Source organism: Branchiostoma lanceolatum, chromosome 3 (genome assembly GCF_035083965.1).
Source record: "Branchiostoma lanceolatum isolate klBraLanc5 chromosome 3, klBraLanc5.hap2, whole genome shotgun sequence".
NCBI classification, from domain to species: domain Eukaryota; kingdom Metazoa; phylum Chordata; class Leptocardii; order Amphioxiformes; family Branchiostomatidae; genus Branchiostoma; species Branchiostoma lanceolatum.
Genome location: NC_089724.1, coordinates 12,383,853 through 12,411,822, shown reverse-complemented (window position 1 = coordinate 12,411,822; position 27,970 = coordinate 12,383,853). Strand labels below are relative to the sequence as shown.

The 27,970-nt window shown below is 41.2% G+C and overlaps 2 protein-coding genes and 2 long non-coding RNA genes across 5 annotated transcripts; 2 read left to right on the top strand and 2 right to left on the bottom strand.

The window, feature by feature from the left end:
- Positions 1–921: 921 nt before the first annotated feature.
- Positions 922–25,259, top strand: LOC136430330 (CUB domain-containing protein 2-like). 2 transcript variants are annotated; one of them, XM_066420836.1, is made up of 11 exons: positions 922–1,055; positions 1,856–1,984; positions 2,298–2,429; positions 2,542–2,577; positions 2,872–2,997; positions 22,493–22,621; positions 22,759–22,980; positions 23,252–23,441; positions 24,144–24,328; positions 24,671–24,803; positions 25,150–25,259. In XM_066420836.1, exons 1-10 carry the CDS (start codon positions 1,004–1,006, stop codon positions 24,793–24,795), a joined length of 1,326 nt encoding a protein of 441 aa, XP_066276933.1. In that variant the 5' UTR covers positions 922–1,003; the 3' UTR covers positions 24,796–24,803; positions 25,150–25,259. The 2 variants fall into 2 exon arrangements, with proteins under 2 accessions (XP_066276933.1, XP_066276934.1); XM_066420837.1 differs by lacking the exon at positions 22,493–22,621.
- On the top strand, positions 3,774–6,959 carry LOC136430321 (uncharacterized). The gene is made up of 2 exons (XR_010754887.1): positions 3,774–5,803; positions 6,523–6,959. It is a non-coding gene; the product is annotated as an uncharacterized lncRNA (long non-coding RNA).
- On the bottom strand, positions 14,041–22,098 carry LOC136430320 (uncharacterized). The gene is made up of 2 exons (XR_010754886.1): positions 21,784–22,098; positions 14,041–15,261 (listed from the first exon to the last, which is right to left on the bottom strand). It is a non-coding gene; the product is annotated as an uncharacterized lncRNA (long non-coding RNA).
- LOC136429391 (flavin reductase (NADPH)-like) lies at positions 25,001–27,970 on the bottom strand. The gene is made up of 7 exons (XM_066419224.1): positions 27,934–27,970; positions 27,549–27,676; positions 26,959–27,040; positions 26,674–26,793; positions 26,345–26,512; positions 26,012–26,096; positions 25,001–25,869 (listed from the first exon to the last, which is right to left on the bottom strand). Exons 1-7 carry the CDS (start codon positions 27,968–27,970, stop codon positions 25,794–25,796), a joined length of 696 nt encoding a protein of 231 aa, XP_066275321.1. The 3' UTR covers positions 25,001–25,793.

The following is a 27,970-nucleotide window of genomic DNA, read 5'->3' as shown; positions in this document are numbered from 1 at the left end:
GGGGGAAGTAACAAATTTTAGTTTGGCCCTTTTGACATACCGAATGCCCTGGGTGGGTAGAAGATGTGGTGAATGTATGAAATGAGAGCTAGTTCCTCGCCGTCGTAGAGCCGGCGTCACAATTCATGCGATCGTCGGCCGACTTTGTAGATCGCCCGAAGCTCGCCGAATTTCAAAATCGCCCGAGCGTCGACCGTATTTCCCAATGAAAATCTCGGGCGACGTCCGTCGAACCCTAAAAACTGAAAATCCCCCATGACATGGTACCATCTCTTAGACATGGACGAAGTCAGAATCGACTAACCTGGTAAAAGGCCAATATTTGGATCAATTTTTATTTCTAAAAATCACCAGAAGCCCGCGTAATCGACAGGACGTCGGCCGAACTTCGGCCGAAAATTCACATTTGAAGCTCGCCAGCACGTCGGCCGAGCTGAATTTCTTATTTGTGACGGGGGCTTAAGAAGATGTATAAACTGTATTGTGAGTAATTTGTCAACTTTTGCACATAGATTCATCACCGACAATATTGTTTTGTAGTTCACTTGTCCAAAATCGATAGGAAGAAAGAAGGTGGGTTAACAAATATGTATCTTATGAGCGAAGTGAGAGGAAAGCAGCACTGAAAAAGATCATCAAATGTTCCTGACTGAGTTGTCTGAACAAAACTTTGAAATAAATGAAGCAGGGTATGAAAGTACAATTGCTTTTCAGCTTTTCTCGGACTCCAGGATTTTGATGCCTAAAACCTTGCCTCCCCGTTGGTTTGCTCTGTTGGTCTTGCATTTTTTTTAGAATAAAATCAAGAGATCCAACGAATTGTATCGGTGTCGTCTAATGCTTCGATTCATCAATCGATCCATGTAATATCCCGTGCGTCAGAAATGGGGTCACGTCCTTGAGGCTGACCTCATGATTAGCTATATATATTGTGCCCAGCGGTTCGAGCTGCATCTTCGCTCCTGCGGCTGGCTGGACGGAAGAGACCTGCAAAGTTAGCACCATGGTGTTCCGGACACTTCTCGCCGTGTTTGCCACTGTGGCAGCGGCTCAAGGTGTGTGACATTGGTGGATTCTGTGGTACCACGTTACTTATTTCGCTTGTCGTCTGACTAGTACAGCAGGCAGCTTAGGTTAAGGGTGTCCTACGGGGAAAAATGCTGGTTGGGACTAGGACACTTGGGTGTTTCAGTTAAGGAATCCCACAACAAGACACGAAAGGTTTCCATCTTTTCTAAGAACTGACTCTTAATAGTCTTATATATCTTTGTGAAATGTTTTCATTAACTGAATGTTTGCTGTTGACTGCCGTGTTTCGTAACATATGTGATTTGCATTTTTCAACTTTGCGAAGAGAGAGACATAGCTGCCACGACAATCCTTTTATATTTCATTTATCATTGTTTTGTTGTCTCCGGGGTAGCAAATGCGCAAGGGAAGCGATGGTGGGTTAAATTTGGAAACAGTTGGAAAAACAATGAAAAATATGCTTAGCAATGCAATCGTAAGCCCACCACGAAAGTCGTGTCTTGACGTAAGTCACATCTTGAAATGTACATGGAGGTTCATGGCCTGAAGTTGACCCCCAGCTTTTATAATTTTTGCATACTTGGGAAGTTGGGGGAGTACTTATGATTCCTTCGCTAGCTCTCAGTGAAAGACTCTAGACCTACAGACGCTGAGACGCACTAGTGCAGTGTACAGCGGCCGACGTGATAACTTCTAAACCTTACCATATGAGTCATACGCTCCCGTCTCAAACGGGGAGCCGTAAACACGAGACTTCACACAAATTTAGAGGAGTCGTACTGAGATTCATGCGATTGATACCTGCGTTTGGCGCTTATTTCCTCAGGGCAAAGTTGCGTCTTCCCGTTCACCTATCATGGCGGCACCTTCAACAGCTGCACCTCTGTTGACTCGGATGTTGCGTGGTGCTCAACAGACGCCGTGTACATCGGAAACTACGTCGACTGCGACGAACGTGAGTATCAATGGCTGTTAAAATCAGGGAGACTTAAGAAAAATTTCAAGCTGTTTTGACTTTGTCTTACATCCTTAGCAGAAGAGGAATTTTCAGACGGTCTTTGTCGAGGTACATTTTTCTGTCAAGAATGCATATGCATCAACTTCAGTCTTTACCTTACCCCATCAAAAACGCCAGGTTAAAGAATGTTTCATTGCTGCAGAAAATACACTGTAAGGCAGTGAAAAATGTTCTACCAGACCACTGTCACGTATTAATTTCCCATCAACCTCACCAGCACGTATGTTAAGTTTACAAGTTGTTTCGTCAGGCTACTGTACGTTCCCGTTCACGTACCACGGGATGACGTTCACGACCTGCACCATGTATGACGACGACCGCCCCTGGTGTTCCATCTCACCGCAGTACGGGTCAGACCACGTGTACTGCAGCGACGGCGCAGGTCAGTCTCGGTACTGCAGATTAGCGAAGTCTATAAAGTTCTAATTTTCATGCAATAGTCACCTTATCTGTTTACCGGAGTTGATTTATCATCTTTTGTTTGTTTGTTTCAGCCGTGCTTAGCGTGGACGCAGAAGTTGACAAACCAGGTTTGTGTTGCGTTTCGTCAACAAACACAGAAAACTGACTTTGTTGCCAGCTCACGGATTTAACTTAAAAGACCGAAGTAGTCTCGTCGACATTAATTTGAAGGTTTCTTATTTGCAACGTCCACTATTACAGGAGATATATTACTGACTGACATCGACATCTACCATTACCTTTGATCATAATGCGGTTATTGATTTTGATAAATCAAGGACATTATGTTTTTGGATATATCAAACATGTCAGTTTGGATAGAAAACTGTTTGTTTAATTTTGCTCACTGTTTATTCCGAAAGCCGGATGCCACTTTCCGTTTGAGTACAACGGTGTGACCCACACCACCTGCACCATGGCAGACAGCAGCGACCCCTGGTGCTCGCTGGACCAAGTGTTTGACGGCGACTGGGCCTGGTGTACGGAAGGTAAGTCCCCCCCTCTCACTGGACCCGCGGCACGCTGGCGGCGTCGCTGCGGCCGGTCGAATTGACAAAGCACTCAACGAATTTCATCGACAAAAAAGCAATATTTTCAAGCTTTGTGTGTTTTGTTGTCTTTTTGGCCATACTTGTACGTTTTGAATGATATTCCCATTTTGAAGTCAAGGAGATATTCCCATTATAAACAAATCCAGTTTAGGACGCAGCGACGCTGCCAGCGTGCCCACCCGTTACAAGTACCGTTTACAGTTATAAGTGGTTAACGGTGACCACCGTTAGCCAGTTATAACTGGGCCAGGAGACGTCTCCTGGCTCTTGAGAGACATTGGTTACCAGTAGGCTCTGGACGGGAGGTGGCTCTCCGGGCATGGAACGACACCACAGATACAGGACTGTAGGACTGAAAGCTCGTGAGATCTGCATGGTGCGTGAGTGCACGAGAGCAGTACAGAACGGTGAATTTTTAGGTCCGCATCGGGGGACGCCCGGATCCATATATCGTCGTTGGTCGTCCAGCAGCAAAACTCTGCCTGTTCCATGGCCTGGTGAGGTGAGCAACTTTGGTTCATTTATACAATGTACCGATTATTTTTGTATTGAATAGGCACAGATCCTCGTTAAATAATCTGCAACTATTAACTAGCTCGAACCATGCCCGGTGCGTGTGAAGAGGGAGGGGGGTCTTTTTAGCCCACTGCTGTTGTTACTGGCCTCATTCATAATTTGGCCACGTTCATCCAGATCATACATGTATCAAAACACAAAAGGTATGGTTTGTAATATTCTAACTGGAGTACGTAAAGAAGACTAGTCGAATCGACACATGGGTTCGCGGAAAAGGCTGGCCAGGCTGGCTACCCTACCAGGCTTAGTATGTTACCCTTTCTGGGCCCCCAGGGGTATGCATAGGGGCTTGGCCTGTAATGGAATTTCCTAGAGGAAAAATGTGTCAATAAGCCCATTCATGGTTGCGACTACACATGTGCAATGTCAAAGGTGAAGTCCCCTGAGACGTAAACAAAACCCTCTGGGCGTTGTTATGCAAATCTAGACAATGTGGAGAGGAGGACTGTTTACAAGCCAGGGGTCTTCACCTTTGACACTGCACATGTGTAGTTGGAACCGTGAATGGGCTTATCAATTTTATATATTTATAAATGCAGAAAAATGGGATGAGAGAGCAATGAAAGCAAATAACAGCACAAATAACACTATGTTTACATTGTGCAAACACATTCACACATGCTAACCCACAGAGAAATATACAAACCCATATGCATGTTTTGAATTTGATGTTTTGGTAAACAAAGGTCCTCCCCTTCAATCTTGATATTTGTTGACCGGTATATTCTATTGTAGAGTACAGTAGAGTAGATCCTTTCGGCCAGGTAGGAAGGTCATATTCCAATTTAGGCCGCTCATCCCTTTACTGGATCATGATTCCAGGCTTGTGAGGGCAGTCTAGTGCTTTGTATTTGTAGACTACTGGGATGAGCATGTGTTTACCAAGTCTGTTTTTGAAAGTGTTCACTGATTAGAGTAGAGTAGTGTAGAGTAGAGTATTGTATTCGAATTTGTTTCAATTGACTCAGTATTCACTATTGGCTTTTCCTTCAGCACCACATCCCCCCCCCCCCCCACCAAACAGCAATATCATACGCTGTTGCCTTTCGTCCAATTCACCCTCAGCTGGGGATGCTATTGACCCAGGTTTTCCTTTTGAAAATTCTACTATTCGGAAAATTCCCATGCAGAGCGTTAAGGTCCAGAAAGGGTACCGGTAGTCTGGCAGGGTAGCCTGGCCTGGCAGGCTAGCCTGCCTTTTTCTGCGAATGTTGCAGTAGTATTTGGCAAGGAATCTTTTGGCAATTTCAAGTTACAGCCTATAGCTACGTTAGGAAGGCCTCAATAGGAAATTGGAAGTAAAAGCAACAACTATGGTCTCCGGTGGAGACCATCTCAGATACGAAACAAGAAAGTTATTCAGCCTTATGACACTTTTGACAGGTTTGTGATAAAATTCAATCAATCACCTATTGATGTATGTTGCTGAACTTGAGAATGGTGATAATTAATGATTAAAAAAGCTTCTCTTTTAAGAATCTCAAGGAAGGGGCAGCACTTTCATGATGTACTGTACATTCAAATGTGGATGAATTTGCTTTGAACAAGGAAGTTACTATAATATTAATTCACTTTATATTCAATCAACTTCATGGTAGCAGAATCTTTCAGGGTAAGGAAAATAGACATTTTCACTTTAACTTTAACTTTAACTTCACGGTGGTGCACGTGGCAAGTGTTTTACAGAGAGGATGTGTGAAGGAATCATAAATGATTACAACAAGTTTTTTTCACGGTGATGATAAGTTCACTGTACATTGAGTGATAATCGTTGAAATAGTGAACATAAAGTTACAGTAAAAGTAAAAGAAACGAATTGCAGTATAGGCTGCCTATAACCTTGCTTTGAATGAAAATGTATATGATATGTAGCTATTGCCATCAATGGGGCCTCCATGCATGGGGGCCGGGGGTACAGACAACACCTTATGCTTGTACTAAGTTATAGATAAACTGTTGCCCTGTTCACATTCACCATAGTAAATATCAACAGAATGTTAGTTGTTACAGATGTGATGTAAGAATGCTATAATGACGCAGCAAGCTATTGGCATACCCTGATCTTGGAATAGCTCATAAATTGTATTCTTCCCTGTGGCTATACTAGACAGATCTCCATCTTCACTGCTACCTTGTCCCCCCAACGACCCGGAGGTCAAGGGACTAGGTAGGTAGGTAGGTAGTAGGCTGTACTAGTACTGCCTGTCAGCTATATACATTGTACAAACACACACACATACACTGACACACACACACACACCAGGGCTCGAAATACTTAGTACTGGATGCACACACACTTTATGCTCCCCATATCGCTGTGCACTAATTTTTAATGTGGGTGCACTCAAATAGTTTTAAAGCATTCCATGTGTAAATGCACTACTCATGGTACACTTGTATACAGTACATCTAACTCTAAGTGCCAGAAAAGATGGAGTGGTAGACTGCACTGCCTTTTCCGTAAACCCGTAGTACTAGTACTAACTTATATATGTACATGATCAGTTTACATGCTAGAGCATTAATTACATGCTAGAGCTTCTGACTGCATTCTTGAATTCTTTCCAATTTTGAAAATATTGGACCCATTCGTGTCCCTGGGGGCCTGCCCTGATGTTTTACTCATGATACTCAAGATTTTGGAGGTTCATTCGAAGTGCATTGCAACAGCATAATTTGGGGATCATTTCTGATCATGGGAAGTTTATGTGCAGAGTCTCCTTCATTCATTTGTCTGTTTGCTATTCCAGTACATTTATTTAACAATGTATTTGTACATGTACATGTATTCACGCCTGTTGTCCTAGACCAGTACCTTGCAATTTGATTTATGTATCTACTGCTATCTAGTTTTAACTTACAAGTTATATTTGTTCTATCTTGCAGCTTCATGGAAAAGGGATATACCAAGAGGCCTGAGAAGTACATCAAAAGGACAACTGCTGCAACTAGACGCCACATGTAGAATCACAGACAGATCAGAAATACTACTGTAAATGGACTTAAGTTTGCGGTGATTTGATTTTTGTGGTAGGTAGAAAATGGAGTGTTAGCGGCGGTTTTGATTTCGCAATGGCGCTACTCAGTATACATGTATGCAGTCGCATACAGATACTGTAAAGTAACACTAAAACACTAGTATTGGCGCCTTTAAAGACAGCCAGTCGGAAACCATAACAAGACAAGGATGCTACAGATAGACAGTTGCTTTTGGCAGTGCTTGTGTGATCATTGCACACGAAAAAGCTGTCAAGGAATATTACTGTAAATTAAGCCTTTGACTTGGCTTGATATTCTTAATAAATCTGTATTCAATGTTCGAAGATCGGGTCTGTGTTCTATTTGTGCCTTGTTAACTGGTGCCTCAAAAACATCTACAATGTATAATACTAGTACATACATGTACCACTAAGACAAGGGGTAGGTCAGCAGAAGACAGAAATGTTCGCAGTGAAGCAGCCACTGCAAAAACCACGAGCATAAAACCAACGGTAATATTTCTGCATACAGAACACTTCACTGGATTTTTGTCCAGTGCCCCTGTTGAATATCCATTGTCTTCAGAGTAGCTGCTCTATAACAGAGGTCGTGTGCACAATGCTACAGGCTGAAAACAATCTCCACAGCTAGGCTGGGAGGTGAGGTGGATTGTAGGCCCCTATGAAGACAATTGTGCCGTCGGTTACGGAAGTACATGTACCACTAGTTAACATTATAATCATTATGTTGCAAGATGATATTTGCGGCTCAATTGCTGGTCAACTTGAAATGTTGACCTTGTTCTCAGAAGGGCAATTAGCTACAGCCTGTGATTCCAACTGCAACAATTGTAGTATGTATGTAGTTACTTACAGGCAGCTATTGTCGGCTATAACTGCCCCCCTCCCCCATTGAATTCAAGCTTTACAGTTAGTTAAAGTTACAGTCCTCCCACGCCTCTCCGATTCGCAGTCCTTGGGCCACACAACTTTGTGCAAGTCTCTGCAGCGGGGACTAGTCCGCTGTTAGTGATGTTGTGTGTTTAACTTCCATACCCAGTTGCTGAGTGCTAAGCTGAAAAAGCAGTATGTTACGGCCGGTGATTGTACTCAACACCTACTGTGTGCAAGGTGAACACTCTACCATTAGGTCATCGCACCACTATATACAGTAGTGGAGTATATATTCTACAGAAACTGGTGGACAGCATACTGCTGTTAGCCTGGGTGCTATTCTTGCTTCTTAACCAGGACACCCATACATCTGTGTATTAGGCTGTACATAGGTTAAAGGACACCCCATGCTATATTGTAGATTACCTCCAAGCAGATCTCTATGTATGGGGTCAATATCATATCCAGCTGGCCAGAATCTACAGCCAGCCCCTGTAGAGATACTCTACAAAAACCACATTTGTAGGAGTAGACATTGCGATTCAGGACAATCGGTGATCCTACCAAGGACAGATTGCAATCGGGATCTGTACTAGGACAATCAGCAATTCTACCGGTAAATCTGCCCTAGGACAAACTCTAATTCAAACTCAAAAAGTGCTAAGATAAAGGAAACAGCAGTATTCTTTCAACCATGATTTTATTTAGCTTTGCTAAAAAAAACTGCATATACTACATGTATCACTTATTACCAACTACACTGAAGGTAGGGGGGATATTAATACCAACTTTGCAAAATATGGAGATGGTCTATCTTAGCACAAAAATCACAGAATCGGGCGATCATCGGAGTCTATCCCCCCTGTACATACCCCTTGAAGTTTGCACATGTTGTGATTGGGAATAGTCCATTTTTGCAATGGGATGATTTTGGAATAGTCTATATTTGTGTGGAGAATAGATTTGGCAAATGACTAGTAAAATGTACTGAAAAGGTGAGACACTGAGTAACATCTTGAGACCTCAAAATTTGCTTTATTTGATCACCATCCAATTGATATCTTTCACCGATTATTAACCTTGTTATAACTTGATGAGAAATTTCTTTCAGAAAACATACATGGAATTTATCCGTTATGAAATATGAACTTATTCACCTAAAATAGTAATTGTGATTGTAGGTAGTGTGCTAAAACTGATTGAAATGTTGTGCAATGATTAATTATATTTTCCAAAGCATTTTGATCTAATGGTTTTCAGAATTTCTCCAAGTAGAATCACTGTTTGTCCCAGGACAGATTGTGATCGCTATCTTTACTGCTGGTAGTATAATCGTAGGTTCTAGGACAGACTCCGATCCCAATCTGTCCTAGGACAGTCGCCGATTGTCCAGGATTGCACTCTCTACTGTGACATATAGCTAATGTATATTGCCTCCCGATGGGCAACGTTTAATTCTGGCATCTTTTTAAAGAAAATGTCACCTCCTCCAAGAACTTTCAATGGACAAACACTTCCCCACATGTATACATACACTCTGTGAATAGAGAAGTATATAAGCTGTAAAACTGAGCTTTAATAGCTGGTCTGGACCCATATTGGATACTTGTTTTGAAAGTAACAACATGCACAACAGATGGTCAAATATTTGTTGATTTTCGTTACAACCCTACCCATTTATGACATTCTAGTTCAAATGGTCCTATACACTTTGATAATAGACATATACATATAGTGTGACATTTTATATAAAAATGTCCCAGAAGGTTGGGTACTTCTATTACTTGGTTCTGACAATATAGCCAAAAATGCTACCAGTAGTCTTAAACTTTTAAAACATTTTAGTTTTTACATGTAGAATTTAAGGTCATGTGAATAGATATTTGAGTTATGAGTGTGAATCTAACATGATTTTTCTATTAAATGGCTAGTTAACAGTTACTGTCAAGGACAGCTTTTTACTATTTGTTTGACTCTAGGTTCTATCATGTCTATAGCCTGGCTGATGTATCCCAGGTAAGATTTGCATGGTTCTTAGATCTGGGGAACAGGTATGGCAACTTCCAGATTATATTGGTGTGGCTCTTGGGACTCAACAACACCTAACAGGTAATGCTGGTATGGCTCTAAGAGCATCGGTAATGTACATGTACTATACCGGTTTAGATATAGCACACCAGTTGTGTAAATGGGTAAGCACAGGCTTTATCTTTATTTTCTCTTACTACTGTGCAGAAGAATATGTAATGTTGGTGTGCCTCCTACAGCATATAGGACACATGACCAGGAAATATACCATGCTACTGAGGCACTAGGTAGGGCTCCATGCAGCACTGGTAGAATATACCCCCTCTCTTTGATACAGAGACCATGTGAGGGCACAAGTAATGTTTGCATGGCTCTGGAGTCTGGAGACCATGTACAATTCTGCTGGTACTACATCAAATACATATACTTTAGGTACTCTTCTTCCAAGAATGTATCTCCATGATATATTATGTTACATATACCACAATGCATTTCTCATTAAAGCTGCACCCATTTGCTATGTTGTTTCCATCGTCTTTTCTAATGTCTTGTGTGTGCATTGTACATAGTTTTATATATCAACTATGCTACCCAACAAAGATGTCATTGAGTCTGTCCAGACATGCCGATCTCAAAAATGTACATCTCAATGAAATACACTCTATAGGGGGGCCCTGAATGAAAATTAGATTTTTGTGAGTTTCGAAGACGTTAACGAATCTGCCCCAAAAAGGCGTCATTGAGTCTGTCCAGACATGCCGGTCACAGAAATGTACATTTTAATAAAATAAACTCTAGGGGGGCCCCCCTGAATGAAAAATTAGATTTTTGTGAATTTCGAAGACGTTAACGAATTTGCCCAATAAAGGTGTCATTGAGTCTGTCCAGACATACCGGTCACAGAAATGTACAGTTTGATAGAATTAACTCTAGGGGGGCCCCCCTGAATGAAAAATTAGATTTTTGTGAATTTCGAAGACGTCAACGAATTTGCCCAATAAAGGTGTCATTGAGTCTGTCCAGACATACCGGTCACAGAAATGTACAGTTTAATGAAATAAACTCTAGGGGGGCCCCCCTGAATGAAAAATTAGATTTTTGTGAATTTCGAAGACGTTAACGAATTCGCCCAATAAAGGTGTCATTGAGTCTGTCCAGACATACCGGTCACAGAAATGTACATTTTGATAAAATAAACTCTAGGGGGGCCCCCCTGAATGGAAAATTAGATTTTTGTGAATTTCGAAGACGTTAACGAATTCGCCCAATAAAGGTGTCATTGAGTCTGTCCAGACATACCGGTCACAGAAATGTACAGTTTAATGAAATAAACTCTAGGGGGGCCCCCCTGAATGAAAAATTAGATTTTTGTGAATTTCGAAGACGTTAACGAATTCGCCCAATAAAGGTGTCATTGAGTCTGTCCAGACATACCGGTCACAGAAATGTACATTTTGATAAAATTAACTCTAGGGGGGCCCCCCTGAATGAAAAATTAGATTTTTGTGAATTTCGAAGACGTTAACGAATTCGCCCAATAAAGGTGTCATTGAGTCTGTCCAGACATACCGGTCACAGAAATGTACAGTTTAATGAAATAAACTCTAGGGGGGCCCCCCTGAATGAAAAATTAGATTTTTGTGAATTTCGAAGACGTTAACGAATTCGCCCAATAAAGGTGTCATTGAGTCTGTCCAGACATACCGGTCACAGAAATGTACAGTTTGATAGAATTAACTCTAGGGGGGCCCCCCTGAATGAAAAATTAGATTTTTGTGAATTTCGAAGACGTTAACGAATTCGCCCAATAAAGGTGTCATTGAGTCTGTCCAGACATACCGGTCACAGAAATGTACATTTTAATGAAATAAACTCTAGGGGGGCCCCCCTGAATGAAAAATTAGATTTTTGTGAATTTCGAAGACGTTAACGAATTCGCCCAATAAAGGTGTCATTGAGTCTGTCCAGACATACCGGTCACAGAAATGTACATTTTAATGAAATAAACAGGAGGTAGGGGCCGCCCTGAACGTAGATTTTGTTCAAGGCGAGATACATGAAATCCTACAGGAGAAATGTGTTTTATTTGTTATTTCTGCTAGAAATGTATGATTTTTTATCGGAAATTTAACTGCTAGTTACTACATAACCAACTGTGGTCATCCGTTGGGAATCCATACAATGCCTAAGTAAGCTTTCATGAATACGTCATCCAAATTTGAAAGAAATCCGTTGTATTCTAAGTGAGATATTAAATCCTAGATGTTCCAGTCTCGCGCAAAGCTAGGCCGCGTGCCACCTGCTATCTTCCGGGCGGACTTTCTAGCTTGATTTTCTACCGCAATTCGCCGAAGTGCGTTTTCCTTTATAAAACAAGAAAGAAATAATATTTTTCCATGAAACTTTCACAAAAGTAAGTTGATATGCTGATCTATCTGTGCTGTCAGTAGTTTTGTTGTTCCGCTTTTCTGCTTGAAGATATAGGCCATGAATCTATCATTTTGGGGCACGGTCAAAATTCCCACTCTAAAAAGTGCGGCATATTGGAAAAATGATGTAGCGTTAGGGATTTACATCATGCAATAGACATATTATCCATATAACTCTGTCAAGGACATTTCGATGGTATTAGCACTACCTTGCTGAGTGTTTGCACTCAATTCTTCAGGAGAAATGCGAAGTTTTATTTGGCATTTGTGACAGGAATATATGATCTATGGTCAAAATTTCAACTGTTTATTACTCCATAACCAATTGTACTCATCGCTTTGGAATCCATACAATGCCTAAGTAAGCTTTCATGAATACGTCATCCAAATTTGAAAGAAATCCGTTGTATTCTAAGTGAGATATTAAATCCTAGCTAGATGTTCCAGTCTCGCGCAAAGCTAGGCCGCGTGCCACCTGCTATCTTCCGGGCGGACTTTCTAGCTTGATTTTCTACCGCAACTCGCCGAAGTGCGTTTTCCTTTATAAAACAAGAAAGAAATAATATTTTTCCATGAAACTTTCACAAAAGTAAGTTGATATGCTGATCTATCTGTGCTGTCAGTAGTTTTGTTGTTCCGTTTTTCTGCTTGAAGATATTGGCCAAACAAACTGATTTATTTCATCCTAGCGACAAACGTAAGAACTGCAAAAATGAACCCGACGGAAAGTGTTTTTGTCGTCTTCTGCCGAGTTAAAAACCTTTCATTCGTCAGATAACCTTCCCAAAAAAGTAAAACAATAGTAAAAAAATGTCTTTCGATATATCATTCGTCCAATATCCTTTTAAGTGCGTTTGACTGCATATATTTACAAACAACCGACGATTCATCTTTTCAGTCCAGAACTATAGATTTCAATGTACAGTACTTGTAGTGCATAGACATAATTTTCCATGGGAGTCTGCAAAACAACCTTTCATGTTGTATCACTTTCTGGACGCTTACATGAAATATGTTTTAAGAATTTCATTAACGAAATATGATCTCAGGTACAAAATTAGCATGAGCATATAGAAATATGCCAGCCGAATTTGAAAGAAATCATTTTTGTTCTATAGGCGAGATACAACAAGCAACGCTTTCAAGCTCTGTACAATGTCAAAAGATTAAAGGAGTCCTAAATTCCAGATAGATGATACCAATAGATGATAATTTTTCGAAGTAAAAAAGCATTCAGTATTCTACTAAATTCCCCAGATGATCCTCTGTTTTCTTTTCACTGGAAGTACAGGGTGATTTGATTCTCACCTGCCAGGTAGCTCGTGCCACTTGACGTACTTTTCAGCACTAAGGAGTCAGCTGTGATCTTCAGCCAGAGGCCCGTTCACGTTTCGTCCCTCCAAGGAGGTTATATCCCCCTCGTACCCTGGTACGCCCTTAGGATGAGGGGATGACAGGGAGGACGTCTCCACCCTGCTTCACTGCTGCTCACTTCCTGCGGGTAGGCCGTCCCCAGCATGAGACTCTGATTTTTTTATCATTTTTCTCTTCGTTGTTACACTTATGCTGTCTCCTTCTTCCCCCAGGCTTTTCCTCTCCTTTTGATCCATAACCATGGCCAGAAGCTAGATTTTTTCCACTTCCTCTGCCATTCTTTTTATGACCTTTCTTGATACAATGTACATTCATGGCGTGACAAAAGAATCTCAGGGGGGCTAAGAAATGTCTTGTTATATGTTCCTTTATATCTTATTAACAACTGGCCTTCTGATTGTGCTTAGTCCCCCTAATTTATACTAAAATATTCACCATGAAGGAAGTGGGAATACGTATAGGGAATCCATGGGTAGGGTCTGAATTCTGTACAAAGTCGGCTGATTATGTATTCATTGATACATAATCTAGTGGAAAATAACACTCCCTTCTAGAGTTTAGGACTCCTTTAAGTATGACTTATCCAAAAACATTACAACTTCAATATATATATATATATATATATGCATATTGTGGCTTTGTTTTGAGTATTGTAGATAACTATAGATTACATGAAAAGATAAAAACACCTGAATCGTCTCTAAAATCCTGATGGCTTTATTGACTTGAACTCCAGAAGCACGTGTTATGTTCGAAGACCACAGTTTATTTTATGCTGACTTCACTGCAGTAGATATAGAATAAAGCAACAAAAATTGAATCCCATATCAACAACTTTTTACATACAAAAGTGTTTGTGTTTGGACTTTTTGATTTATGTACATGTGCATAACAAGGGTAACTTAGACTCATGCATAACACTTTGTAATAAACTGATATGGAAAGATTAAGAAATCTAGATTATCCAGATCATATCAACATCTTGTTACCCTCATCATGTACTTGTTTCAGTAAAAATAAATACATATGAGTCGGTATTGCAAGGCAAGACTCACATTAGGCAGACTGCATTAGGTCTCAGCATATACATCTGACATTGGCAATGACCACATCAGTTAGAGGTGAATAGATCACAAAATGCACACAGCTTGAAATCAATTAATCAGGAACTGCTCAGATACCTATACATGTTCAACAGAGCATCTAAAACACACAATTTATCCTAACTCCCCTGCAGCTACCTTACATTCTGAAGCTGTTCAATGGAATATTTGACAGAATATAGAAAACAACAGAGAGCGTGGCTTCCGTTTAATCAGTCATGCCTGAGGTGCCACTGACATGCTTTTTCCTGGGTCACCCTCCATGTATGGATTGACTTTGGAATATAACAATATGTGTTATGATAACAGTCAAACAAAGACTAAAGAGGAAAACAACAATTCAATGCAATTCAAATTGGTTATATACTGTATTATTGCATATAGAAATACATGCATGGGCACAAACAACTGTCAAAGACGTGGTCAATTAGACTTACTGACAGTATATGTATTAGTTACATATAAGAGACATGCAAACCGGGGGCATTTTCTACTACATTTTTAATCTAATGAGGTTTTTTGGATTGAGGTGTGATTTTCAAAGCATGCGGATCAGAGTCATTGCCATTGTAATAATTACATACATGTCTACAGTGCAATGGGAATTGAAATTGCAGGAAGGATTCATACATGTGTAAACTTTTACTAGCTTTTACAGACTCAATGCATTCTAAAAAAACTAGGACTTGGGTTGGTGTTGATACATGACTCCTCCATGCAGATGCAGGTAATCCATTGTTGCATTGTCAGCTTCTCTCTCACTGTCATCTCATGAGGACAGGGCATTGATGCTCTGTCTGGGTTGAATATTGTCAGCCCCTATAGAAACAACGAGAAAAAAAAGGTTGGGTTAATAAAGACAATGCATTGTCTTTTTTCTAGTGCTTAGCCTCCGGTGCAGACTCCTCCCGGCTGTTTTCTTTTTCTCTTTCTTTTTCTCAAGTTACAGTTTTTATACTATTACATTTTTTTCAGAAAAAAAATGTAATAGTATAAAAACTGTAACTTGAAAAAGAAAACAGCCGGGAGCAGTCTGCACCGGAGGCTATAGTGCTTATAGTATGTACAAAAATACATAGGATAAGTATATAATGTCTGGTGACAACAATAAATACCTAATACACTACAGAGTGTAGTCTAAGCAGTCATAAATTAAGTTTTTGACACATGTCCCTAGGACTCCTCACTCATCAGAAACTCTGATCTAAATATGTCAGCACGCGCACACACACACACACACACACACACACACACACACACACACAAAAACTCACACACACACACACACACACAAACTCACACACACACACACACACGCACACATTCCTACAATTCTAACTACATTTGTATAAAAAGGGAATAGCATTCTGTTAGAGTTCTCATCATGTGATGATGGATACAGGAGAAGCTACTAGTATTCCACTATACTGCCTATGGCTATATAGGGCTTGAAACAGTGGGTGGTGCACTAAAAATTGGATACAACAATCCTTTGTATTTACAATGTTTATAATGGGAACGTTTTATTAAAACACTTCATGAAGAAATCAATGCTATTCATATATTTTTGTCCGTCAAACATTTCTGTGAAATCCGACAGCGAAATTCGATGTCACCACACGCTGGAAAAATGCGGTCGCCATGGCCAGGGATTGTGCTCTGTGCGGTCCCAATTCGTGGCAGTCGCGTTGGACAGGTGGTCGCCTTGGGCAGGGCGCTTAATGCTTGTGCCTATGGGGCAAATTTTTGGGACCAAGAAAAAACGGTCGCCATGGCCAGGTGGTCGGGTTGAAGAGGCAGGTTTGACTGTATCAGAAAAAGGAATATAACCTTTTATTGTACTTTATTTGATGAATTACTTGTTTGAAATTTTGAAGTCAGATATAGAACAACACTGATTTGAGTTCTTAGAGCCAGAAGCAATTAACTTAATAATGTTTTCCTGACTTCAGGATGAAACAGTGCTGTGCTTTGTGGGTCAGAAGGCCAATTGCATCATGGACTTACTACTGTGGGACTGGATCATGTTTAGGTTAAGTTTATAGCTTTCTGACAATATTTGCCGACTTTTAAAAGATACTATCACTATAATCAGTATGTATGGATGTGAATTATTCATTAAATACCAGGTCAAGCAGGCGACCTAATAAGATCAGACTTAGGAGGAAGAATAACGTTTTTTTGTAGCAGGTTACACTTCATATGATTATCCAATAATAAAGTGATGCACTTTTTCTAATGCATCATAAAATCAATCAAGATTAGACTAACTGTGAAAACATAAGCCCCTTGACTAAATTCAACATCAAGGAGATCATACATGTGAAGGTAACCAATGTACATGTATACAGCACACCACATCCCCTTCTCGATAGTTCTTCTGCTTTCTTCAACAACAACAAAAATGTTTCTCGTGTTGGTGGAAAATCCTGTCCAGTCCGGACAGAAAAAAAGCCCTGTCCATTCTGAAGAGAAGGTCTGCATGGGGGAGGAGGTGTCTTGTCCTGCATAGAATTAGAGATACTGACTACGCCTAAAAATGAAAATCTGTATCGACAATTATTATAAAGTCTACTATTTTTATTCTACTGTTAATTGTAGCCAGTCGGCTTTGCCATTAATTCTACGTATACATAGCCTGCTACATGTGTGTGTATTTGTTATCCTGAATTCTTCTTTCAGCATTACTGAGATTTTAATCGCAAGGCGTAGTCGAAAGACAATATTGCCCTAAGAAAAGTTACAACAGGACATCTGCTTATTTTGGCTTCGACACAGTAAACATGCAAATTTTGGGTCTCAAAATGTAAGGAATTGCACTTGAGAGGGTTAGGATTTTATAGGAGAGCATGTCAGATCCCCCCTACATTGGTTGGCTGCACCCTTGAATGTCATGAATGCTACGTATGCACCCCACCTCAGAGGGTTATGATTTTCTGGGAGAGTATGCCCTCAGACCCCCCTACAAAATGGTTGCACCCTTGGGCCATTCATGATGCTGCGCTGCCAATTCTATAGGAATGTGAATCAATTCACGGTTAAGCATTGTCGATCCTCTTGAATTTACTGTTAAACTAAACCTGCTGAATTTAGCTCTAAGTGTTGCCAGGAACCCCCATGCAGATCCTCTTTTCAGCCTGGACAGTTTTTTCTGCTGTCCGGACTGGAAAGGTTTTCCTGCCAACCCAGTTTTTCTCACCCGCCAATGCATATCCTTGTGCGACCTACATGTACCTCAGGCAATAATAACTGGTTTACTTCTCACCACTAGCTAGGAGGTGGTCTAGTTACTGTAAATGCATTTAAATTTGCATGGTTTTAATTTTGCACTAAGGGGAAAATGGAGTGTTTGCGGTGGTTTTAAGTTTGCAGCAGTGCTATACTGTAATCACATACCTGATCGATGATGATACCGCCACAGTAGGGGTGGATACTGAGTATAGGTTTGGCTTAATAAGGTCCAAGTCCAAGTTTAGGTCCAGGGACCTGAACCTGGACCTGATCCTGTCCAGTTGATGTTTTGTTTTATCAGACCAATATCAAGCATAGAGAATTAATACTGATCATGACATGCACAACTATAAACGTTTCTTGGTGAGAAGACTTTCAAGATAAACCAACGTGTTTGATATCTGAATGTTGCACCTATTTTAAATGCCTTTTTTGTCAGAGGGGAGACTCAAAACCCTTTTCATCAAACAAAATAGAAAAATATATTTGTACTTTATTCAATTTTTTTTTGGACTCAGGTTTTTGGCTTTCAGGTTTTTGGACTTGGTTCTTGGATGTTATAAAGGTCTGAATCAGGTCCAGCGAACTGGTATCCACCCCTACGCCACAGTGTTGGACAAAAATGTTTGCAGTGAAACAGTAATGCCATGAAAACCTGATGAACACAAAACCACCTGCCCACAAACATTTCTAAATTTACAGTATTACTGACACAAACTAGTAACATGTACCGTAAGTGGACTGTAGTGAGATATAGTTTGGAGAGGTCGAGTGGGCTGTTTGCAGAAGTGTTTTAAAGATAGGGCACAATGTACAACACCACTCAACAGAGAGGCTAGCTATAGGGGCATGGTCAGGAATGCTTGCCTTGGCCTAGCCATGGCCATATGAGACTATGATTCTGTTGCTATAGGGTATTGAACTGTTTGTGGTGAAATAAGCATGACCCAGGAAGTTCCCACAACTTGCATGGGGGTGGATAAAAATGATTTTGCCCCAAGTTTGTTTTTACTCGTGTACTGCTATGAAAGCCAAATGGAATGAAATTCGGCGAGGAAGAGCTAGTTGCTGTAAGGAGAGATAGGAGGAGCTTTTTCCAGAATAGACACTTCTTGCATGGAGGTGGTTACAACATCATTATTAATCATTTTGGGGGCAGTTTTGCCCAAAATGATGCTTTTTGCAATTGTCTTCCGTGACATCCTAATTCCTATGTAAGCCAAGTAAATTTGGTGAGGACTCAGGTGTAAGGTCTTTGCACCAGATAAGGTGCAAATGATCGTGGAGACTCCACGATCATTTGCACCTTATCTGGTTATTCCCACTGCAAATTTCAAGCCATTTAGCTTTCCTAGCAGGGTACCTGGGTACTCCACCGTGGAGTAGTCCACTTCTTAAATGGAGGTGATTTTTGGTATTTTTGGTGCCTGTTAAATACCCAGGTACCATGCTAGGAAAGCTAAATGGCTTGAAATTTGCAGTGGGAATAACTTACTGGTAATAAGGAAAGCATTATCCTGGGACAGTCCACTTTTCGCTTGGGGGTGGTTGAGAATGATTTTAAGTTTGCGATAAAGAGGTAACCGCAAAAACCTAGGTCACTGGTAACGTTGGTTTTGACTGTTTGATACAAATGTCATAGGATTTCCAGTGTGGCTATGAGAGATCAGACCATGGACTTGATGACAATACATGTACATGTGGCTGAATCTTGTACAACACATCCAAGGCTGCCCAAAAATTCATTCAAAAGTTATGGACCTCTTCTTGGGACCAATGTGAACATGGACGGGCTTAAACAGGAGTGTCGTATGACAGGTTTTTATGACCTATCATCTGAAAATGACTTCTTGAATTTGAGGGACGAAATTCAACAGGCTTTATCGTAATTTGAAATTGAATGCCTTTTGATTCCCAAACATGAAACAAAATATCTGGTGGGAACACAGGTGTCAGCGATGTTCTTGTAATCTTTTAGTTTATTCATAATTTGCTTATAGCTGTAGAGAGAAAATTGAGTGTTTGCAGTTGCAACAATAGCGCTACAGTCATATGTGGGCAAAAAGTTTTGCGGTGGTTTTAAGTTGTGCTGAAAGTTCACCGCAAAAACCATGAACATCAAACCACCGCGAACATTTCTGCATTTACGGTATTTTGACCAACTTACTAACAGTCTCGTACTAGCACATGTATCTCCCAGTCCCAGGTACTACTTGGTAAGTTTGGAGATTCATACTGTACATGTCCTGTCCTGTTTTACAGAAATAACTTATAGCAGATCCCAATCTATCTTAGTTACGTACATTGTATAATAAGATGATGAGTGTCAGGTGAACGAAGGCAACTGAGTGAATATTTCCATCCAAGTTATGATATACTAGTATATTGAACCTCCTTAAATCACCCTATCTATTGCCCGCAGTTCCCTTGAATCTCCATGTTCCATATTGTCCATAGTTGTCTGGTAGACTCTACTAAAGAAGGAGGATATACATATTATGTAATAGATATGTGGTAACCATGACAACAAAGGAAACTGTGTTTAATATTACATTTTATACTTTAAAAAGGTGAAGCAGTCATCCTCAATTGAGGTGACATGGAAGTATGATGCTTTTTCAAGTAGCTAGTGGTATTGATAATGCAATGCAGCTTCGCAAGGGCATGAACAAGCACCAGGTCACCCCTACTCTTCTGTGTTGGGTTCTTTTACGTGCAGAGGTTTCACGTTTGAGGCTTACGCCCAAAGCTCCCTCATACACAGGGACGCCGGCTTTTCTGAGTTTTCATCACCATATCGGAATTAATGGATGCAATCCCTTACAACATGTCCCAGCTGAATTCGACCCTGGGATTGAACCCCAGCCCAAAGGATCAATGGAAAAGCAGCAGGTTGCGTTACCGGTTGTGCCACAGGGACATGTCTTAGAAATAGTAAACGCAGCTTCCTAAAGTGAAGTTAGTCGCCATGGCTAATGGCCTATACCAGTATAAAATGTAGCCATTCACCTGACTTATCAAATTTGTTATGATCACTATCTAGACAATGAGGTGGTTAACTGTCCCTACAGCTACATGTAGCTACATGTATATAACGTCATTATACATTTAATTTGTATTTTAATGAAATAAAAATCATGTAATGTATAAGTTATATAACAACGTTATATACATGTAGCTAGCAATTCGTCCCAATCACCCTTTCAAGTTCCGGGTCACATTTAGAAAAACGGCAGATAGCGCTGTAATCCGTTGAACAAAATCCAATCGACGGCCGAATCGAGGACTAGTGTCTCTTGTCAGTTGTCACTATCATTTTATGCCGAATTCTTGATATTATGTCCTTTCCGACATTATTTGCAAGTAAATATCTCCTTGTTGAGTGATTTGGAACTAAGTTGATCATTGTGTTGCCTTTTGTATTTGTTGTAAGAGAGCTGGCATAGATTCTAGGTTTTTCGAATCGGTAACTAAATTGGTTGCTATGTTCTGTCTATTCCCTGTAATCGAAGGCTGAATCGGCGGCAAAATCCAATCGAGGGCTGAATCGAAGGCTGTGAATCGAAGGCCGAATCGAGGGCTAGTTTCAGCTTGGTGCTATAGGGACAGTTAACTACCTCATTGTCTAAATAGTGATCATGCTGAAATATAACCTGTAATCAAAGCATACTGTATTTCAATAGACTTCAAACTCTTTATGTGTAATCCGGTGTATTCCGAAAATATCATTCTGAAATGTTCTAGTAATGAATGGAGTATGATTTGAATGAACGTGGCCAATGAATAAATGCCAGTAACAGCAGCAGTGCCATTGTTGTTGTTGTCCTTGCTTCACGTCTATTACTAGTATATCACGAGACGTGGTCTCTTGATGCTGGGCTATGCTTGGTTCGGTTACGAGTCACCTGTCTCTCTAGATATTTAACTCTTGGTGACATATGTATCAAAAATATATAATGTAACGTTACATTTTTACTCGCGGTGATGTCTTATCGCCCCCCTCCCCTTTCACATCGGGCTTTGCCCGAGCTAGTGCGGCAGATTATTTAACGAGGATCTGTGCCTATTCAATACAAAAATAATCGGTATAAATGAACCAAAGTTGCTCACCTCACCATGGAACAGGCAGAGTTTTGCTGCTGGACGACCAACGACGATATATGGATCCGGGCGTCCCGATGCGGACCTAAAAATTCACCGTTCTGTACTGCTCTCGTGCACTCACGCACCATGCAGATCTCGCGAGCTTTCAGTCCTACAGTCCTGTATCTGTGGTGTCGTTCCATGCCCGGAGAGCCACCTCCCGTCCAGAGCCTACTGGTAACCAATGTCTCTCAAGAGCCAGGAGACGTCTCCTGGCCCAGTTATAACTGGCTAACGGTGGTCACCGTTAACCACTTATAACTGTAAACGGTACTTGTAACGGGTGGCGTGCCGCGGGTCCAGTGAGAGGGAGGCTTTAGGCGTACATAAATCTATCCTCACACCGGGCTCCTCCGTAGCTGAACATGATGTACCAGTAGTAACGCTAGTCGCTATGTCTCCAAATCAAACCTGCCATATAGAGTATTCATGTCGCCGAAAAGACCGGGGTACAAAACTTGAGATTTGACATCTCGGGACGGATTCCACTGTGGTATAGTACAACCGCCACACGGATGGGAGATCATTAGATTTTCTCAAAATAAAGAGGAAATGGACAACATTTTTTTAAGAAATCAAGTAAGTGAGTTAGTTAGTTAGTTAGTTGACCAGTAGGTAAATGTGTTTGATAATTGGAAGTCTCGTCCCTTGACGTCCTGACTAATCTCCTCCCCAGGGGACTGCGTCTTCCCGTTCGAGTACGCCAACAAGACGTACGACTCGTGCACCACGGATGACAACGACGGCTTCGCCTGGTGCTCCATGACGCCGCTGTTTGAAGACAACTGGGTGTACTGCGAGAGTGGTATGTTGGATAGTGTCGCTGCTATATCATTGGCCGTTAGTCGTCTTTCTACATGGTATTTGGAAATACATTACAAATGCGAATTAAGCTTCAATCCACATTTTGCGCTCGTATTTCCTTCTCCCGCCGTTGTTCAGGTGGGTGCGGCGGTGCCCTGACGGACCGCCAAGGACGAGTGGAGTCGCCCAACTACCCTGTCGGTTACCCCGACAACCAGGACTGCAAATGGCTGCTCCAGCCGCGCGGAGGCCATGCCACCATCAGCTTCGGCGACTTCAACCTGGAGGCCAGCGGCAGCCTGTTCACCACCTGTCCGTTTGACTATGTCCAAGTCACTGCCTTGGACGGTACAGACACCGGTACGCTGTTCTCTTTTCATATTTATAAGAAAAGAAATTTCTACCAGTAACGTTACAAGTACATTTCATGAACTTTCTGTGCTTGACGTCACTGGAGGTAAATTCCATAACTTACGTGGCTGCTGGCTACAATACATGTACGTGAATACTTTAGACGTAACTTTAGAAAAGTTTTCATTTAAATTTGAAGATGCATTTTTGTCTTGTCTTTTTCAGTACAAAAAGTTTCCGTCCATGAATCTGATGAACTCATTCTTGTTTACCTCCTCAGGGCAGCGCTGTGGTACGGACACCCCTGCAAACGTCAGCTCCCATACAGACATAACTGTCCACTTTGTGACGGACGCCAGCATCAACAGTCGCGGGTTCTACTTCGACTACAGCGTGTTGGGCGGCGCGCCCGGGACACAGGCGTGCGGCGGAGAAGTGACAGGGAACAGCGGAGAGGTCGCGTCATCTGGGTAGGTGGCACTCTTCTTAAACTGAAACTCTTGTAACAGGAGAATATTCTCCAAGCAGAGGCTTCTGAGAGGGGTAGTTTTGTCCGGGATTTTTAACGTTCCTCTCCTCTCCATAGATGTGTGTAGAGCGACAGTGATAGCAGTTAGGGACAGCAAAACACAACTTTTAGATTGCACTTAACAAATGTCCCACATCAGGCCACATAAAAAGACTTTAGACGTTAGAATGATGGCCGAGAAAGGAGTGATAGCGAAATTACATAAATGACACACATGTCATAATAGAAGGCATGAGAAGTCATCAGACATATCAAGATTCAACCACTGACAACAAGACCACGTCACCTGCTAAATCTACCAGAATAAACGAGATGCCTCCAACTATTGACTCAAAGATGACACACGGTGCCAAGCGTACGTGTGCCTCCGTGTTGCTTTGCGCGTTCCGTACTTTTATTACCCAGATACTAGTATGTAACGTTACAAAGAATCGAGAAGAAGTTAACTCTACTGGATTAGCTTAGCTTATCACTTTCGTCTACCATGTATGTTTAAACCATGTACCATATATTTCACTGTTTATGTCACTTACATGTTAGTTAGGTTTATGTTAAACGACCTGTATCTAGCCCCTGGGGGCACGAATGTACAATAAAGGTCTTCATTCAGTATGCTAACCTTCCTCCCCCCCCCCCCCCCAAGCTTCCCGGCACACTATGACAACAACGTGGACTGTACATGGACCCTGCCTCCCCGTGATGGGACGACCGGCGTCACCGTCACCTTCACCGAGTTCATACTGGAGCACGTGGAGGAACACGAGCTGGGGCAGTACACAGGCTGCATCTACGATTTCGTGGAGATCTTCGACGGCCCGAATCGACTCGGTTAGTCCACGGAAGTTCACCAGACTACTGAATGATTTGAAAAGATTTGGAACAGCTTCAAACTAAACACCGTCTCTTGAGTGTTGGGGCGGAAATCGGCATGCTTTTGGTCATATATTTACTATCAGATTAGCTTTGTCCCGTATTTTAATTCATCCTATATTTTTCAAAGAAAAAGGACTGCTCTGCAAATCTTTAACGCCTTAGACATGAATCTAAATCACCAGTTTTAGGTACGATTCTAACGTTACATGTGTCACTTCTATCTGAGTTGTATGCGCACAAGCGTTTTATTGACTTGTTCAACATTTAATCTTTTTTAACTGTCCCCTCTCCCCGTAGGCCGGTGGTGTGGTGATAAGGGTCCAGACCCAGTCACCTCCGCTAACGGACTCAAGGTCCGCTTCAAGACGGACGCCCATACAGTGGACTCGGGATTCAAGTTCTCCTACCAGTACAGCACCTAATTATGCAGGTAATAACAGGTGTTTTCTGCAATATCATTTGCAGCGTCGTAAGATCTGTTTTACTCAAAATCTGGGGCAATGAAGGATTTACGTTGTAAAACAAAGCACAAAGTTCATATATGGTTGCATAGCTTCAGCATAATGCCCAAAAAGTAAAAAAGACAATACATATATACCTATATAGATTATGAGATTCAGTTGTAAATATTCTTCAGCAAATGCAGTTTTAACAGAGTGTATTGCATACTATAATCAACAACAACAAAATAGCAAAGCTATGACAAAATTATATCTATTAATTGAAACGTTTATGTATCTAACTCGTTTAGTTATTAGTTTTATTTTTTATTGCAGAGGTGAATTTCCCCAGGTGAACCAAGCTTTGACCATGGCTAGTTTGGCTGATGTTTGATCCTGTCCGATGGAGGTTTATGAGATATTAAACGATGGAATATATAACAACACTTAATATCTTGGTGTTCCTGTGTGTGTCCTTCACTGATATTTTTATCAGGTTCTAGTCGATTGAATGATGTTCTTGGAAACATCCCTCTCATTACTGCAAATGTATGTAAAAAGTCAATATTCCATACAGAAGCATCACATTTACATTTTCTATTCAATGTTCATTAGAATTCAATATTCCATGTTAAAGTAAAGCGTTTCAAAATAAATTACTATTACCAAGGTGTGATTTTGAATTCAACATGCCATTCAGCCATTGAAACAAAACCTTTACCCAAGGCATGTCCATACTGTGCGTTAAAGTTCAGTACTTGTGCGTTGGAAGTCCATATTCAATTTAGCTTGAGTAAGGAATGGATCAGTAAAGATCATGGGGGTTGGGAAGAAATGGTTTTACAATATGTTTGGTTCTCCAATGCAAAATTCATTTTCCCTATACCCACAGTCTTTCCTGGTCCATCCCTAGGCTTGGCACATCTTGGACAGGCAACTTGAAATAACCTGACCAGATGAGGGTCAGATTGGACACTCCGCTATTTCTTAGGAACAGCGATGACAGCCACACACTTCTTCACCCATTCCTCTGACGAGATGGTTGACAGCATGAACCTGGAGTGGTAGAGTTAATGAGAACAAAACTATTTTCGTTGTATCATTAATCATCAATCGTACACACCACCAAAGTATAGATATTACTTGAAAAACTATAAAGTAGGATAAAGGAATCGGAACTGTTTGGAAAAGAACTGACCTGGCCACATCCGCACGGCATATCCCCGGTCGCATCCCCTCCCTGTCATGTACCTGCTCACCTTCCTCAGTTCGGAACTCCATGTCTAGGCAATACAACAAAATCAAGGTTGTCTTTTCAATGGTGACGCATGGTTTGAGATACTAGACCCTGTTCATTTCCTCGGTGCCTGAAGTCAATCCCCCTTCCAACCACCACTATCTCATCCCCAGCCCCACCCAAAAGGGTGGAGTTCGTTGCATGCATATAGATAGACCTGGAACGGGAACACTGCTGCTTAGATCACAGTATACTTTTGGCGATCAATAAGATTATCAAGCAACTGAATCATACCAGTTACTGGTCCTGGTAAAAGACGCGGGGCCCTAACAGCAGTAAAGTCGATGTCATCACACCCCTGAAGGTACTGCTCCGTCTCTGCTAAATTTTGAAAGATTCGTCCTGTAAACAAAGGCTTGAAAACCCAGCGCGTCAGAAAAGGCGGTGGGTCTTTCGGGTCATCTGAAACAATGACAAAGATAAGAATGTTACGGGATGGACCGTATTTGTTGCTATAACATACAACCATTTCGTTACCAATCTACATGTCAAGAACTACGTGCTGCATTGCATGAAAATATCAATTGCTGACAAAAATTACAATAAGAAGAAAAAACATGTACCAGTGAGGTACCAGGACGACACAAAGACCAGCCGCCTGATGCTGTTCTTCCTCATGGCGGAAACAATCACCTTCATGGAGTCGGTGAACAAGGTGACTGTTGACCATGGAGCGAGCTTACCTACAGAAGGCAAAAAACTGTGTTGTAAGAAACATGGACACAAGGAAGATGTCTGACCCTCCCCTCTTATTTCTTTCGGTTTGCCATCAACCACTGCTCGGTAAACTAAACTAAACTAAACTAGACTACACTATTGTCGCTTTTTCAAGGTACATATCTACATACTTCCCAGGCAGGATAGGACAGCATCCTTGTCTTGTAGATGTGGTTCTATCGACTCAGGAGAGGAGAAGTCGATCTTCTCAATCTGTGGATCATGATAAAAAGAATAAAAGAGTCTGTGACTTTAGCAAGGCACCAGCTGCCAAATAATGATCAACTATAGAATGCTGATTAGATTCTCATACAACAGCAAACTTCAACAACCGTTATCTAAAATGTTTATACCAGTTGTTTACCATAAGCACACATGATACATACAAACAGTGGCATGATAAGCGATACAATACGATGATAGGCTAGGACAATAACCAACATCCATGAAAGCTGTGTTGAAAAAAATGCATCACTTCTGTTACACAATCAACAATACAAAATAGTCCATTGAGTACGTTGTAAAATGATGACAATACAAGGCTAGGACTTGACACCCAGCTGATTTCAACTGAAAGCAAACGTTCCATCTGCTCTTCTGCAATTTAACTTGAACTTGACAAGTACTAGTTCCAACACTGAGATGTACTAAGCATGTGCTAAATGCATGTTATACGCTTGTCTAATTTGAAGAAATGTGCATAAATGAGCCGAAAGCACACCTTGAAGTCCTTATCGGGGACCAGATCTTTCATCTTGTCTGGGTTCCTGACCAGAGCAGTGACATCATGACCCAGCGCAAGGGCCTGTTGTACAACCTCAACACCTGCAGAACAACATTGCAAAAGCACTAAAAATGGCAGTTTCAAAGACAACGTATCTTTCTTTCTTTATAAATTTCTTTGGGGCAAACTATTTAGCTATGGAGCATTGAACATTCTTTTCTATCTTACAATGTATATTTAATATTTCAGATCCAAAAGAATACATTGTTTGTAGATAAAACATCAACATTGGGGTTTCAAAAACTAGTCATATCCGCAGTCTGGACAGTCACTTATTGGACGTACATATTATGTATGTATCAATAGTCTTTATCTAACATACCTGTACGGCCAGTGGCCCCAAACACTGCCAGTTTCAT

What these genes read in the sequence shown, in the direction of transcription:
- LOC136429391 (XM_066419224.1), bottom strand. Translation starts at nt 27,970, where the DNA reads ATGAAACTGGCAGTGTTTGGGGCCACTGGCCGTACAG. An exon ending in GTCGTCCTGGTACCTCACTG is followed by an intron (nt 26,513 to 26,673) that starts GTACATGTTTTT and finishes TCATTGTTTCAG; the next exon opens with ATGACCCGAAAGACCCACCG. An exon ending in TTTACCAGGACCAGTAACTG is followed by an intron (nt 26,097 to 26,344) that starts GTATGATTCAGT and finishes TGTATTGCCTAG; the next exon opens with ACATGGAGTTCCGAACTGAG.
- LOC136430330 (XM_066420836.1), top strand. Translation starts at nt 1,004, where the DNA reads ATGGTGTTCCGGACACTTCTCGCCGTGTTTGCCACTGTGGCAGCGGCT. An exon ending in GTACTGCAGCGACGGCGCAG is followed by an intron (nt 2,430 to 2,541) that starts GTCAGTCTCGGT and finishes TGTTTGTTTCAG; the next exon opens with CCGTGCTTAGCGTGGACGCA. An exon ending in CTGGGTGTACTGCGAGAGTG is followed by an intron (nt 22,622 to 22,758) that starts GTATGTTGGATA and finishes GCCGTTGTTCAG; the next exon opens with GTGGGTGCGGCGGTGCCCTG.